Raw genomic sequence first — 14,783 nt, forward strand, 5'->3', positions numbered from 1 at the left:
AAATTGCTGAGAAAATGGCATTGAAACAGCAATTATAGAAATGGCAGAGTTCCTGTCATGGCTCAGCAGAAACAAATCTGACTAGTACCCTTGAGGATGCAGGTTCGATCCCTGGCCTCGCTCAGTGGGTTAAGGATCCGGCATTCCTGTGAGCTGTGGCGTAGGCTGGCGGCTGTAGCTGATTCGACCCCTAGTCTGGGAACATCCATATGCTGTGGGTGTGGCGATAAAAAAAATGGAAATCGTTACACTGGAAAATAAAATACGAAATTTCACCACCCAATGAGAGGAGCTACTGTCAGAGTTCAAAGTTCATTTCTGGGCCTTTTTTTTTTTTTTTTTGGGCTTTTTGGCTTTTTCCCTTTTTCTAGGGCTGCTTCCCACGACATATGGAGGTTCCCAGGCTAGGGGTCAAATCAGAGCTACGGCCGCCGGCCTACACCACAGCCACAGTAGAGCGGGATCCAAGCTGCATCTGCGACCTACACCACAGCTCATGGCAACGCCAGATCCTTAACCCACTGAGCAAGGCCAGGGATGGAACCCTCAACCTCATGGTTCCTAGTCGGATTCGTTAACCACTGCGCCATGACGGGAACTCCTCACTTCTGGGCCTTTTTAATGCACATAGATGATGTTGATAGTTGTCAATTGGAATGTATAATATTGTTATCTTCTGTGTTTACTGAGTATAATATCATAAATGTTTTTCACATAGGCAATCATATTATTTTAACGTTATTTTAAATACATCATATATATATTTTTAATTTTATGGCCGCACCTGTGGCATATGTTAAGTTCCTGGGCCGGGAATTGAATCTGAGCCACAGCTGTGACCTTGCGGCAATCCCGGATCCTTTAACCCAATGGGCCAGGCTGGGGATTGAACCCATGTCTCTGCAGCAACCTGAGCCACTGCACCATGGTGGGGAGTCCAGCTACATCGTACTTTATTTATTTTTATTTACTTATCTCACTTCTTTAGTTTCAGGTATTTTCACTATTTAAAAACACTTTTTAGGTTACTTACATATGAAAAATTCCTTGGAATGAGTCAAAATGCCAAGGAGCTTTTCCACGTGCCTAGAACAATTTATTTATTTACTTTTATGGCCACGCCCTTGGCATGTGAAAGTTTCTGGGCCAGGGATCAAACCGGCACCACAGCGGTGACCCAAGTCACTGCAGGGACATCACCAGACCCTTAACCCGCTGTTCCACAGGACAATTCCTCATGGGACAGTTTAAAAATAGGATGAAGGACTGGATGAGTGTCACCCAGGAACGCAGTGGGTTGTTAGGCTGAAGGGGCTGCTGGATCAGTGGCCTGGCAGGTGGAGGTCAAGGCACAGGTGTTTATGGACCGTCCTGGTTTCCTCATGTAAGACAAGAAGGGTTTGAATGACATAATCTGCAAAGATGATTCCAGATTTAAAGGCCTAAATCACAAGCAAAAGCTAACACGGCATCCTTCAGAGCATTTGTAGTCTATTACGTTGTAGAAGAATTGGGAAGATGGTGCTAAGTTTCCATTAGAATTACAGAATTACCATGAAATCCAGGCCATTAAGCTCAGTAAAATGTATTAAGTCCATTTAAAATGCACTTCAACCGAAGAGAGAGACAGAGATACAGAGAGAGAGACAGAGACAGAGACAGAGAGAAGGAAGAAATCAGTGTTCTACTTGGTAGAGAAGATTCATGAGATTCTTCAGGAACCAGGAAGCCATGTCCAAATATCTAAAAACCCATCATTGGGTAAATGAAAAAAAAAAAAATACAGACCCAGTTTGGGCCATGACATATATTTAGAGTGTTTCATTTTGATACATAATATAACAACGGTCTTTTGATAATGTGTTGATTTGTTGACAAAAAAAGTCTTAGAGGAGCATACAGAGTACATTAAACTTAATATTTAAACTATTTTAAAGGTATTCTGAAATTCCTGGGAGAGCAAATACAGGCAGACCTTGAAGATGTGGGTTTGGTTCCAGACCTACCACCATAAGGCAAATTTTGCAATGAAGTGAGTCACACCAATATTTTGGTTTCCTGGCTCATCTTAAAGTTATATTTCAGTTATATGCAATAGACTACACTCTCCTATAGTCTATTAATTGTGCAACAGCACTATATCTAAAAAACAATGTATGTACCTTAACTAAACAATACTTTGTCGTTAAAAAAAAAATGCTAAGCATCCTCTGAGCCTTCAGTGAGTCAGCATCTTTTTTCTGTTGGAAGGTCCTGCCTCCATGCTGATGGCTGTTGACTCATCCAGGTAGTGGTTGCTGAAGGCAGGGTGGCTGTGGCAATTTCTTAAAATAAGACAACAATGAAGGTTGCCCTCTGGATTGACTCGTAGCATACAGGGCTGTTGGATAGCATTTGATCCCAACAGAACTTTGTTCAAAATTTCAGTCTTCTCCAACCCTCCCACTGCTTTTTCAGGAAGTTTATGCGATCTTCTAAATCCTCTGTTGTCATTTCAACAATCGCCAGAGCATCTTCCCCAGGAGTGGATTCCGTCTCCAGAAACCACTGCCTTGGCTCGTCCCTAAGTAGCAACTCTTCATGGGTTAAGATTTATCCATAGGTGGCAGCACTGAGCCCCTGTTCAGGCTCCACTTCTAATTCTAGTTCTCTCGCTGTTTCCACCACACTGGCAGGGACGTCCTCCACTCAGAGTCATCCACGAGGGTTGGAATCGACGTCTTCCAAACTCCCGTCCTCGTCGACATTTTGACCTCTTCCCATGAGTCACAAATATTCTTAGTGGCATCTAGAATGGCGAATCTTTTCCAAAGGGTTTCCAATGAACTTTGCCCAGATCCGTCAAAGGAATCTGTTTATGGCAGCTAGAGCCTGATGAAATGTATTTCCTCGATAATACAACTTGAAAGTCAAAATTATCCCTTAATCCACGGGTTGCAGAAGGGATGTGTTCTCCAGACATAAAAACAACATACCTCTCATCGTCCACCTCTTGGGTGACCAGGTGCTGCTGGATCAATGGCCTGGCAGGTGGAGGTCAATGAACAGTAATATTTTGAAAGAATTTTTTTTTTTTTTTTGAGCAGTAGGTCAGTAGGTCAGCTGTAGGTTTATGGGCTTAAAATACTCCATAAACAATGCTGTAAACAGGTGTGCTGTCACCTAGGCTTTGTTGCTCCATTTATAGAGTTTGGGTGGCATGGATTCAGCATAATTCTTAAGGGCCCTAAGATTTTCAGGAAGGTTAATAAGCACGGGCTTCAACTGAACATCACTGGCTGCATTAGCCCAGTAACAAGGGTCAGCCTGAACTTGGAAGCTTTGAAGACAGGCAGGGACTTTTCCTCTCCAGCTATGAAAGTCCTAGATGGCATCTTCTTCTTGCAATGGAAGGCTGTTTGTTTTTTCTTTGTTTGTCTTTTGGCCGCATGCACGGCACATGGAAGCTCCCAGACCAGGGACTGAATCTGAGCCACAGATGGGACCTATGCTGGGCCAGGAATCCAACCTGAGCCTCAGCAGCAACCCAAGCTGCTGCAGTCAGATTCTTAACCCACGGCACCACAGCAGGAACTCTGAGAAGGCTGTTTTGTCTACACTGAAAATACGTTGTTAGGTGTAGCCACTTTCATTAATGATCTGAGCTGGAGCTTCTGGATGACTTGTTGCAGCTTCCATGTCAGCACCTGCTGCTGCTTTTGCACTTTTTTTGGTTGTTGTTGCTTTTTTTCTTTTTAGGGCCACACCTGCGGCATATGGAAGCTCCCAGGCTAGGGATCGAGCCGGAGCTGCAGCTGCCAGCCTACACCACAGCTCAGAGCAATGCCAGATTCCTGACCCACTGAGCGAGGCCAGGGATCAAACCCACATCCTCATGGACGCTAGCCAGATTCGCTACCACTGAGCCACAACAGGTCTCCCCATCTGACACTTTTATGTTATCGAGAAGGCTTCTCTCCTTAAAACTCATGACTAACCTGTGCTGGCGTCACCCTTTTCTGCAGCTTCCTCCCCTCTCTCAGCCCACCTAGAACTGAAAAGAAGTAGGACCTTTCTCTGGATGAGGCTGTGGCTTCAGGGAAGGCTGTAGCTCTTTGGATCCAGACCATTAAAACTTCTTCTGTATCAGCAATAAGGCTCTTAGTCTTTCTTATCCTGGCAGAAAGAGAATCCTTATCGAAAGAGTATAGTTGCAGCGAGGGTATTCTTGCTCTTGCCTTCAGCTTGACTTTTGCTGAGACAACCTCAAGGTTTCAAGTCAGGAGAGACCTCCTGGTGAGCCACCGTTAGGAGGGGAACAGGGCAGAACCCTGCCCCGAGCCTCTGCTCTCTCCAGCCCACTCATCCTCCCACTCCTACCCCCCAGCAGAGGCTCCCCTGACCCTGGACCTTCAGAACATCGTGCTTCCCTTTCTTTTTTCTTTTTTTTTTTTTGTCTTTTGTTGTTGTTGCTATTTCTTGGGCCGCTCCCGCGGCATATGGAGGTTCCCAGGCTAGGGGTCGAATCGGAGCTGTTGACACCGGCCTACGCCAGAGCCACAGCAACGCGGGATCCGAGCCGCGTCTGTGACCTACACCACAGCTCACGGCAACGCCGGATCCTTAACCCACTGAGCAAGGGCAGGGACCGAACCCGCAACCTCATGGTTCCTAGTCGGATTCGTTAACCGCTGCGCCACGACGGGAACTCCGTGCTTCCCTTTCTTAATGCTTGCTGGAGAAAACACAGAGGGGAGCCGGACGTCCGGTGGCTGGACGGTTCCAGGCGCCAGAGGAACACCATCTTTACCTTGGAGATGGAGTCCCTGACGTATAAGAAGTTTAACCTGAATCCGGAGTATTTGTGTTCTAAGTGCTGGCGCAAGCCCTAAAGGACTTCCTCTCTTTCCTTTGTCTCATAGGAGCCTTTAGATGTCGCTTTGAGACAAGATGAACCGGCACAGTCGTGAAGAGCATCAATCAGGAGCAGTAATATTTTGAAAGAAAAAATATTTTGTCCAAATATTTTGTTGGACACCTTTGGTGTCCAACAAAGGTTCACGACGTGAGTAAAGACATGAGAGTTTAAGAAGACATGTCATTACCTGGAATGAGTCTTCCAGCTTCCAAGATGAGCGCTTCCTTTTTTTCTCCACCTAAGGACGTGTCTGAAGTCACCCTGTTACTTAGCTAGAAGAACTTGAGTTGAAACACACAACCTGTCACAGGCTATTGACTGGAGTGAGCAGGCAGCTCCCAGCCTTGCATTTCCTTACTAAGTGCAGCCGTGCGGACAGCACCCTGCGTTCCCTAAACGGACGTCCTCATAGGAGGTATTGATAACATTCTGAATTTAAAAGGGACGTACCCTGCCCACGGTCTGACCGTGCCCCCCTCTCGATTAATATTAGAGAACCATTTCTGCAGCATCACTAATTTTAAGTGGGCTGAACCAGATTTTCCTACGGGAGTCCTTCTACCAAAGATCTTTTTTAAATGCAAAACCACGGGACCCTTCGTTCTTTCCAGGTCGGGTCCCGCTTTGTAGAATATTATGTAATTCATTCAATCTGTTGTTTTGGGAACGACACCATCCTACCATCTTGCCAGGCCTTCTTTCCACCAGCAAACAGTCTCTGTCCAGGGCAGAATCCATCCCACACGAAAGCTCAATGACGTGTTTATCTCTAAAGAAAAAGGTATTGCTGCACCCGAAAGAAAGGCAGGCAGAGTATTTAAACAGCGTGTGTCCTGCTTCTGAGAAGATAGGGCAGTATTTGCACGGGGCGGGGGCATGGGCGCTGCAAACGTGGAATCATCCTTTCATGCTCTCTGTGACGGAGTCTCCGGGGACCTCCCCTCACCCAGGGGTCTCCGAGAAGCCCGCTCGCTAACTCGGCTCCGTGATCCTTACCTGGAAAACCGGGCAGCTAATTTTTGTCTATGGCCTCTAATCTCCAGACCACAGGATTCTAGGATGCCTGTGTTTCTGAGTCATACCAGGAGCTTGTAATCATTGTTCTGATTCAGGATCTGTGACCTGTTTCAATGCTTGCTTTTAACACAGACTTGGCTTTGGTTTCTTCCTGAGAGTTCCTGGATGTATTGGCCAAGAAAATGATCAACTCCCTAAAGCTGAAGATGTAGTCCTTTTAAGAAGGAGCATGAACATATGGGGGAAAAAAAGGCGATTGTCTTTAAGTGGATTTCTGGGACATAAGTTCACTCTACTCTTTAATAAATATCATTAATTGGACATGAACTCCAAATCTTGATGTCACTATCTTTGGGAAAACTGGTTTTCCCCGATGGTGTAGCAGGGGCATTTGTATCGATTCAGGACTTGTTCTAAAGCCTAAACATCACTTAAGGTCATGAGCCTAAGTACAGTCAGCCCCTAAATGAATATGCCCTGTGCCTAAGAAGACGCATCTGTAAAAAAAATGAGATCGAGTCCCCCTGAAGTATTCTCTGCATTACTGCCATTGTTCAGTAAATGTGCAAAGCCTTGGGACTTAGCTTTCAATTACATATGAAATGCAACACTTGTTCCCAACACCTGCAGAGCAATTTCCCGGGTATGCAAAGAAAGTGTGCTTTCAACTTATTAGATGAGTGTGGTTTCCATTTCACATTATCTTTGGCTGCTCAGCCTGTAGTATTACAAGTTGATTGCTTCTGCCTGGCTACCCTGAAAGTTGAAACCGAAAGTCATTTTCTGCTTTATTGACTTGGCGGAGGGAAAACCCAACTTATCTTGGCCGTGGAAGGGCGTACTTACAATTTTTTTGCCTTCTATGAGCACCGTAGAAGTATTTGTTTCAACATTTCGCAGGATCACACTTCCTTTCTGCTCTCTGTAGATGAATTCTTTATCTACAAGAGAGGAAATAAAAAAGAAACACGAGACATCAAGGACCTCACTAGCTCTGGACAGACACTTCCGTGCAACGAATTGACAGGTTCCCACCAAAATACATCCCGTGTTTTCTCAATGAGTCCTTTCACTATGGTGAAATATATTCATCTTCCTTCAACAGAAGCTCCTATGAAACCTCTCCCTGCATCACGTCTCCCACTCTCCACACTGACATGTAAAACACAAACACATACACACAGAAAATCTTAAGAATATTCTAGAATTTTCTTGGGTGGGACACAGACAGCAACCATAAGGGGTGGAAGACAGTTGGTACTGAAGGGAATGATGTCCTGTATCTGAACTTGGGGGTGAAATCTGCATAAGTAGATGTGCCTCAGCCTGCATCCATACCCTGCAAAATTATTTTCATTTTGTCCACAGATGCCCTTGCTACTCTCAGAGAAACTGGTGGTTTTGCTGTCATGAATATCTTTGAATCTGTATGTTAAATCCTACACCGGTCCTTTGTAGAATCCGCTGAGATTTCAAATATCCCCTTAGAAGATAAATAGGGCACTTTGACTGAATAGTATGCACGTAGAGGGGTGTATGTGTGTGTGTGTGTGCACGCACGTGGTGTACACATACCATGAATGAACGTGGAAGGTGGGGAGGCAGGGCATACAGTGGGAAGAAGACATAGAACTCTCATTCTGAGTGAAGGGTGTAACACAGAGCCTGTCTGAAGGTACAGGGCATTTCACACTGCAATCAGTTGATGATGAAAACCGCCGTGTAGACTGGATTAATTCCCACATGTCATCATTTCTATATTTTCTTTATTCTACTTCACAGAATTACATTCTTTTCTTTTTTTATTCCTCTCTTCTACTTGCTTTGCCTCCAATTTCCTCATCTTTTTCTGGTCTATTAAGGTGGAAGCTTAGATCTTCTATTTAATTTTCTATCATTTTTTTTTTTTCCGGCTGTGCCCACGGCACGCAAAAGTTCCTGGCCCAGGAACTGAACCCTCGCCACAGCAATGACAATGCCAAGCTGTTATGTGCTAAGCTACCAGGGAACTCCTGATTTTCCATCTTTTTCGTAAGACTATTAAAGCTAAAAATTCCCCTCGGTGCATGGCATTCTACATCTCATGAATTTTGATAGGCTGAATTACGGTATTATTCAGTTCAAATTAATTCTAATTTTCCCTGCAAAGTCTGCGTGGACCAATGAATATTTAGGACCGTTGTTTAATTTCCAAATATGTAAAGTTAGTCTAGTCCTCTTATTTCTATGGTGTTTTAGTTTAAATTCATTTGATCACAGGATGCTCTGTACATGACTTCAGTCTTTTAATACTCATTAAGACGTTTCTGTGATCCAAAATACGGTCTTATCCTGGTAAATGTACCACATGTACATTTAAGGGAATTACTGACATGGCTGAATTTGGTCCATAATCTTTTTTTTCTTTTTCAGCAGCACCGAGGGCATATGGAAGTTCCCAGGCCAGGGACTGAATCCAAGCCTCACAGAGGTCATGCTAGATCCTTAACCCCTGCTTCGTTGCAGCAGGAACTCCTACCATTTTGGTGGTGGTCGTGGGGGTGCTTGTTTTTTATTTTTGTGCTCTATTTCTTATTTCCCTCTTTCCTGTTTCCTGATTTTCAGTTTATTGTTGGAATATTTTTCACAATTTCTTTTTTTTTTTTTTTTGTCTTTTTAGGGCTGCACCTGCAGCAAATGGAGGTTCCCAGGCTAGGGGTCCAATCGGTAGCTGTAGCTACCAGCCTACGCCACAGCCACAGCAACAACACCAGATCCGAGTCGTGTCTGTAACCTACACCCCAGCTCACGGCAATGCCGGATCCTTAACCCACTGAGCGAGGTCAGGGATGGAACCTGCATCCTCAGGGATGCCGGTCAGATTCCTTTCCGCTGAGCTATGACAGGAACTCCTAGTTTTCACAATGTTTAATTCTCTATTTTAAACTGCATTTCTCTGCCCTTTTTCAGTGGCTGTCCTAGAGATTATAGTAGGTACTCCAATTTTCAGCATCTACGAAGGTTAATAACATACCATTTCTCCTGAAATCTGACAGATTTTCAGGCCCATGCCCAGCCCCGCGCCGAGGTAACTGTTAGGCATGTTACACTGACATAATTCACGTTTTCCACCAGGCAGCGTTATAATTATTGTTTATATAAAGAAATTAAGAAGAAAAAGTCAAAATGAAAAAATTGTCCTTTGCATTTACACACGATTTACCACTTCTGAGGCTTTTAATGCTTTGTCAAAAATATGAGTTTCCATCAGATATCATTTTCCAACTTCTTAAAGAACTTTCTTCAGGATTTCTGATTATATGGATCTGTTGGCAATCAATTCTTTTAACTTGGCTTTTTATCTGAAAGTCGTTTTGTTTAATTTTCATTCCTGGGATATATTCTCCTAATGTAGACGCCTAGGTGAACCTTTATTTTTTTTTTTCTTTTAGCACTTTGAAATTCTATTCCACCCTCTTCTGGTTACCATGGTTTTTAATGAGCAGTTGGCTTTGTTTTTTTTCCTTTTTAGGGCCACACCCTCAGCATATGGAGGTTTCCAGGCTAGAGGTTGAATCAGAGCTGTAGCAACACCAGATCCTCAACCCACTAACCGAGGACAGGGATCGAACCTGCGACCTCATGGATGCCCAGTCAGGTTCATTTACAGCTGAGCCACAATGGGAACTCCCAAGAGGTCGGCTATTAACTGAATGATTTCCCTGCACATCATTTCCTTTTGCTGCTTTTCAAGATCTGTTTGTTGTCTTTGGTCTTCAGCAGTGTGACTACAATTAGATTAGTGCAATGGCAGGCGTTCCCGTCGTGGCTCAGTGGTTAACGAACCCATGAGGTTGTGGGTTCAATCCCTGGCCTCGATGAGTGGGTCAAGGATCCAGCATTGCCGTGAGCTGTGGCGTAGGTCACAGACGCGACTCGGATCCTGTAGTGTAGGCCAGCGGCTACAGCTCCGATTCAACCCCTAGCCTGAGAACCTCCATACGCCGCGGGAGCGGCCCTAGAAAAAGAAAAAAAAAAAAATTAGTGCAAGGGTAGAATTTTCCTACCTCCCTGGAGATTTGCAACTTTTTAAAATTACATTTTCTCTAGCATATTTAAATCATGCTTTAAAAAGGTGATCTTTGGGAGTTCCTGCTGTGGCAAAGGGGGTTAAGAACCCGACTGCAGCAGCTCGGGTCCCTCACTGCCCATGTTCCATCCCGAGCTTGCTCATCCTTCCTCTTGATGACCTCTGGGTTCCCCCTCGCTCTTCACTCCCAGTGTTCCCGCCCCGGGCTGGACAGTCACCACCCTCAGCACACACCGCCCCCCACCCAGAGCCTCCCAGTGGGACTTTTCTTCTGTTCTCTACGCAGACAAGGCCACCCTGCTTTTCTCAAGATTTTTTCCCCTGGCTCCTTGCCCAAACTCCTCAGTCTGATTCGAAGTCCTTCCCGCTCTGGCCTGGCTTTCTCTTCCCCCCTGAACTGCCACCACCCCCAGGCAGCATCCCTGCACCCTCTGAGGCCCCGCGCACCGCCTGCCTCCCTGCCCTCTGTGCTGCCGCCAGGTACAAGCTTCCTGGGCTCAGCAGAAAAGTCTCGCCTTTGGGAAGTTTTTCTGGGCTTCGCCAGGCAGAATTAATCCAGGCCAAATTAATCCTTCTCTGCCAACGCCCCACATGCCCTTCGTCAAGTTTTCTGCTCCTCCCAGTGCGTTGCTTACAACTCTCCGTCCCTCCCACTGGAGTCAGGACTCTTAAGGGGAGAGGCCACAGCTTGTGGGTTTTCCAACTCTCAGCATGAAGACAGATGGGAAAGTCGATGCTAGAGTCACACAGACGCGTGACTGGGTCACTATGCGGTATAGCGGAAATTGCCACGGCCCTGTACATCAGCTACCCTTTAATGTTGAAAAAGTAAAGGCTAAACAAAACGTGCGATGCATTTAACAAATTCATCCTATCCTTAGTCTGACTCAGCAAATCGCCAACCCACGTGTGGAACAGCGGGCAGAACACTTGGTCCAGGAGGGAGAGCTCTGAGCCCCGAGGCAGGGGCTCGGAGGGGACGCCCAAGGAAGGAGGGGTGGACATGGTGGTTTTCTCAAATGACCCCTTCTGTGCCTCTTGGTGAGACTCTGTTTTAGCTCCTTTATGCCCTTGGCGCAGTGCAAGGCAATGGCACAGGGGGAGTGTGTTTGAACGCTGCGACCGCCAGCAGGTAGAACTGAAAAGCCATGCTCCGCGGGGACTCCAAGAACGCGGGGGGTGAGGTCCTAGGAAAAGATTTCCCAGGGAACGTCCCCCATAGCATCAGCCCGGCCAGTGATGTTGCACAGGCCAAGTATCCAGTGCTCTGCCTTTACAATATATCGTTAACTTAATTGTCCCATGTCGCTTCGCAAGTCCTCAAAGCTAAAGAGGTTAAGGCGACAGAAGTCAGTTGCATGGGGAGCTGCACAAGGCAGGTGATGACTGTTCTTTATTTCGTTTCCCAAACTTGGGATACAAAGACACGCAGTCATGCAATGAATGATTTTATGCACTCTTCCAAATATAAGATAAAATTCCCATCATTTATGCTGTGTATCCTATATCAGTTAACTTTATGTTTTGTTTATTTTTGCTCAATGGTAATTCATTTTTTAGCTTTCAAAAGCCTTACCCATGGTGAAAATCTTTAAAAATGTATGGCATTTTATGGTACAATAGATCTCTTAAAAATTGGGATAATTTAGTTCTCATTGCCAAGTATAATTTGCAAATATTTGTTGGTTTTGTAGAGTACATTACTCCTTGATTATATAAATACCTCAAAGAATTGACGCATAGAAATAGATTTTAATTATTGAAACAAATAGTGCACATAATAAATAGAGTAGATTTGATTTTTCTCATGATTATCCTTTCATTTTAAATAATGCTAATAGAAACAATGTTTTGTTCTATTTATTGCTTGCTTTATTTTTCTCAGATATAATTTATTTGTATTTATATGTATGTCCTGATAACACATAGCATCTATTTCCTAAGGAACACATAGGTGGAGTTTCCACTGTGACTTGGTGGGTTAAGGACACGACTAGTATCCACAAGGATGCAGGTTCGGTCCTTGGCCTCACTCAGTGGGCTAAGGATCTGGCGTTGCCACAAGCTATGACGCAGGTCGAAGAAGCAACTCAGATCCGGTGTTGCTGTGGCTGTAGTGTAGGCTGGCAGCTACACCTCCGACTTGACTCTTAGCCTTAGAACTTCCATATGCCACAGGGGCAGCTGTAAAAATAAACAAACAAGCAAAACACACAAGCATGTAGTTCCTAAGACAGTATCCGTATGGTGGTCTCAAAATATAAATACAAAACGTAAAATATAGATCCTAACACCCACACTAGTCTAGAAATACTATTTCCCACCAAAGGAAATCAGCATTCCTTCGGTAAATGGGACAGGAATTATGCTGGAGCGCAACGAAGCTATCAAACTCTACCGGGACTAAGTCAAAATGACTCGGAAACCAACTGCAAGAGGCGCCCACCAGCTGAGGACCAGCCGTTTAGAGCATCAGCAAGAATAAGAGCGCATCAGCAAAGCTCATTCGTGAGTTCTGTATCAGTGTACGAACTTAGGATGATACTTCAAAATGAAACAACTAATTCCACTGATCTTTAGAGGATGCTTATACATCAGCACATTATTTAAAAGCTGGTAGAGGAAAAGGAAAGCAACAAGAAAATTTCCCTTCTTTCCCATAGAACCTGGGTAACCAAATCACAGGTAAGGGGAAGTTCCATCTCATAGGAAGGGGTATTCCGGTTGTGAACGGCCAAGGTTGATGGAATCGGAATATCACCACGTTGCAGCCCCTGACGAGTTAAGGGACCGATCACCCCGGGGCGGCAGCACCGCAGGAGAGACAATCAGCTCGAACTGCATCCTTGAGAACGAGCACGGCACTTCCGATGAGGTGCCAGGACAAACACGCCCAAACCCCAAACCACCTCCCATCCCATCAAACTACCAGACCCAGCTGGACCTGGCAGGACATCAAGAGAACAGAGGAGCCCCGCGAGCAATGCCACAGGGACACAAGCAACTATAGCGACCATGGCCTGGCTCCTTCCAACCATTAATGCCATGTACAGGACAGGTGGAAGTTTAAACACTAAGAAGATAATTACTGCTGTGAACAGGATTAATAGGATAATTAACGGGAGACACTGTTGCTTACGGTTTGGGGGTCATTTTTTCTTTTAGTGTGATATGGTGCTTACGCTTTTGTATTTAACAAGTCACCAAGACCTTCTCTTTTAGAGAGACGCAGAGTGAAACAAAGAGGATAAAACAAGACAGGAGCGGGGTTTGCTTCTAAATAACAGGCGTGGGGGAGAAGAAGGTCCATTTACAGACGGAGCAAGACTGGCCCTTAGGAAATAATGGTTGAAGTTGGGTTATGGACACACAAGAGTTCACTCACTATTCTTTTTCCTTTAAAGTCTAGAATTTTCTATAATAAAAAGTTAGAAGTGATTTTAAAGTTCAGGTCATTAAGGGAGGGGGCCAGGGAGAAAAAAAAAAAAAAAGTTAAGATAGTTAAAAAAAAAAAAAGACCACGCAGCTAAAATGAGAATAAATCTATGTTGGCTCATTCTCACATCTTATCTTTGGTGGGCTTTACAGTAATTTGTATTTATAGAATTCATCTGATATTTTGCTTACAGGCAGTTCGTGGTTGTGTTTTCATCATATTTCTCCTGTATCCACTATCCATACAATAAAAATTCTGAAATTTCTCCCTCCAAAGTCAGGAGCCAGAGGCAAGAATTTGTAGCCATCAATGACAGCCTTCAATCCAGATATACATACACTGCCTCTGGCCAAGAGTGGCTTTTTTTTTTTCCTTTGGTTTGCAAATAGAAAGGTTTGTTTGGAGAGTTACAGCAAGAAACAATGCTAAGTAGAAAAACTGATGTTAGAATTGACACTTGTTTTAGGAAATAGAAGCCAACTGAAAATTTTTAGTTGGACCATATTTATAATCCAGAACTGAGGGGCTAACAGGTAGCCACTAGCCACATGTTCTTAATCATATTTAACTAAACATTACTTAAAATGAAATACAATTTAAAATTTAGTTCCTTCTTTGTACAAGACACATTTGAAGCATCCAGTCCGCCTAAGGCAGAACATTCTTCTGGATAGCAATAGCCAGACAGTCAAAGTGACACTATTTTATTCCCCAAAAATGCCTTAGTTAATTTTTATGCGTCTCAACAGAGTCAGGTTGAGATTTTAAAACAGGCTGCGCGTGCAGCCCTGGTTTGTGGGTAGAACAGGTGCAAGAAACGGAGGCGCCAAAGCAGAAGGCCAGACGGGCACCGCCTCCCTAGCCCTGGTTGAGGATGGGGTGCTCTGGGGAGTTCTGGAGCAGAGGTCCAGAAACGCTGGAGCAGGGCAGCAGTTGAATGGGGGTGTTTGGGCCTAAAGTAGCCAAAGGGTTCCAAAAATTTTAAAAATTCTTTTTACTCTGGGTTTTCTTTCTTTCTGGTTTACATCACAGAAGGTCAGAAGGAGGCAATGTTGGCTCAAAAAGGTCTTTCAGAAGAGCAAGCTTTTCTCATGAAGCTCCTTAAATGCCAACCGCACGCACTGGCCCCACTTAGGACAACGCCGACCTTCTGAGACCAGAGCCTGAGCCCCCAGGGCCTTCCAGCATCACCCTGCCCACTAAGCGAGACGCAGACGGAATCGCTGGCTGACACACGTGCTCCCTCTGGTCAAGGGCCTCCCGTGGGCCTCTGGATCCACACTCGAGCCAGCGACTGCTCATCTGCAGCAGGACAGCCTGGCTTACGCTCCTGCAGGATCCTGAGAAGGTGAATAAACGAGAAC

General features: G+C 44.9%; 1 protein-coding gene across 1 annotated transcript in view; it reads right to left on the reverse strand.

Annotated features, from left to right (window-relative positions):
- The window catches only part of DPP6 (dipeptidyl peptidase like 6), a 757,367-nt gene that overhangs the window by 282,609 nt on the left and 459,975 nt on the right, over positions 1-14,783 (reverse strand). The window contains 1 exon segment of the mRNA XM_021079151.1: positions 6,761-6,855. Within this exon segment, the coding sequence (XP_020934810.1) occupies positions 6,761-6,855 (95 nt within the window).

The sequence above is a fragment of the Sus scrofa genome, chromosome 18, assembly GCF_000003025.6.
Source record: "Sus scrofa isolate TJ Tabasco breed Duroc chromosome 18, Sscrofa11.1, whole genome shotgun sequence".
NCBI lineage: Eukaryota > Metazoa > Chordata > Mammalia > Artiodactyla > Suidae > Sus > Sus scrofa.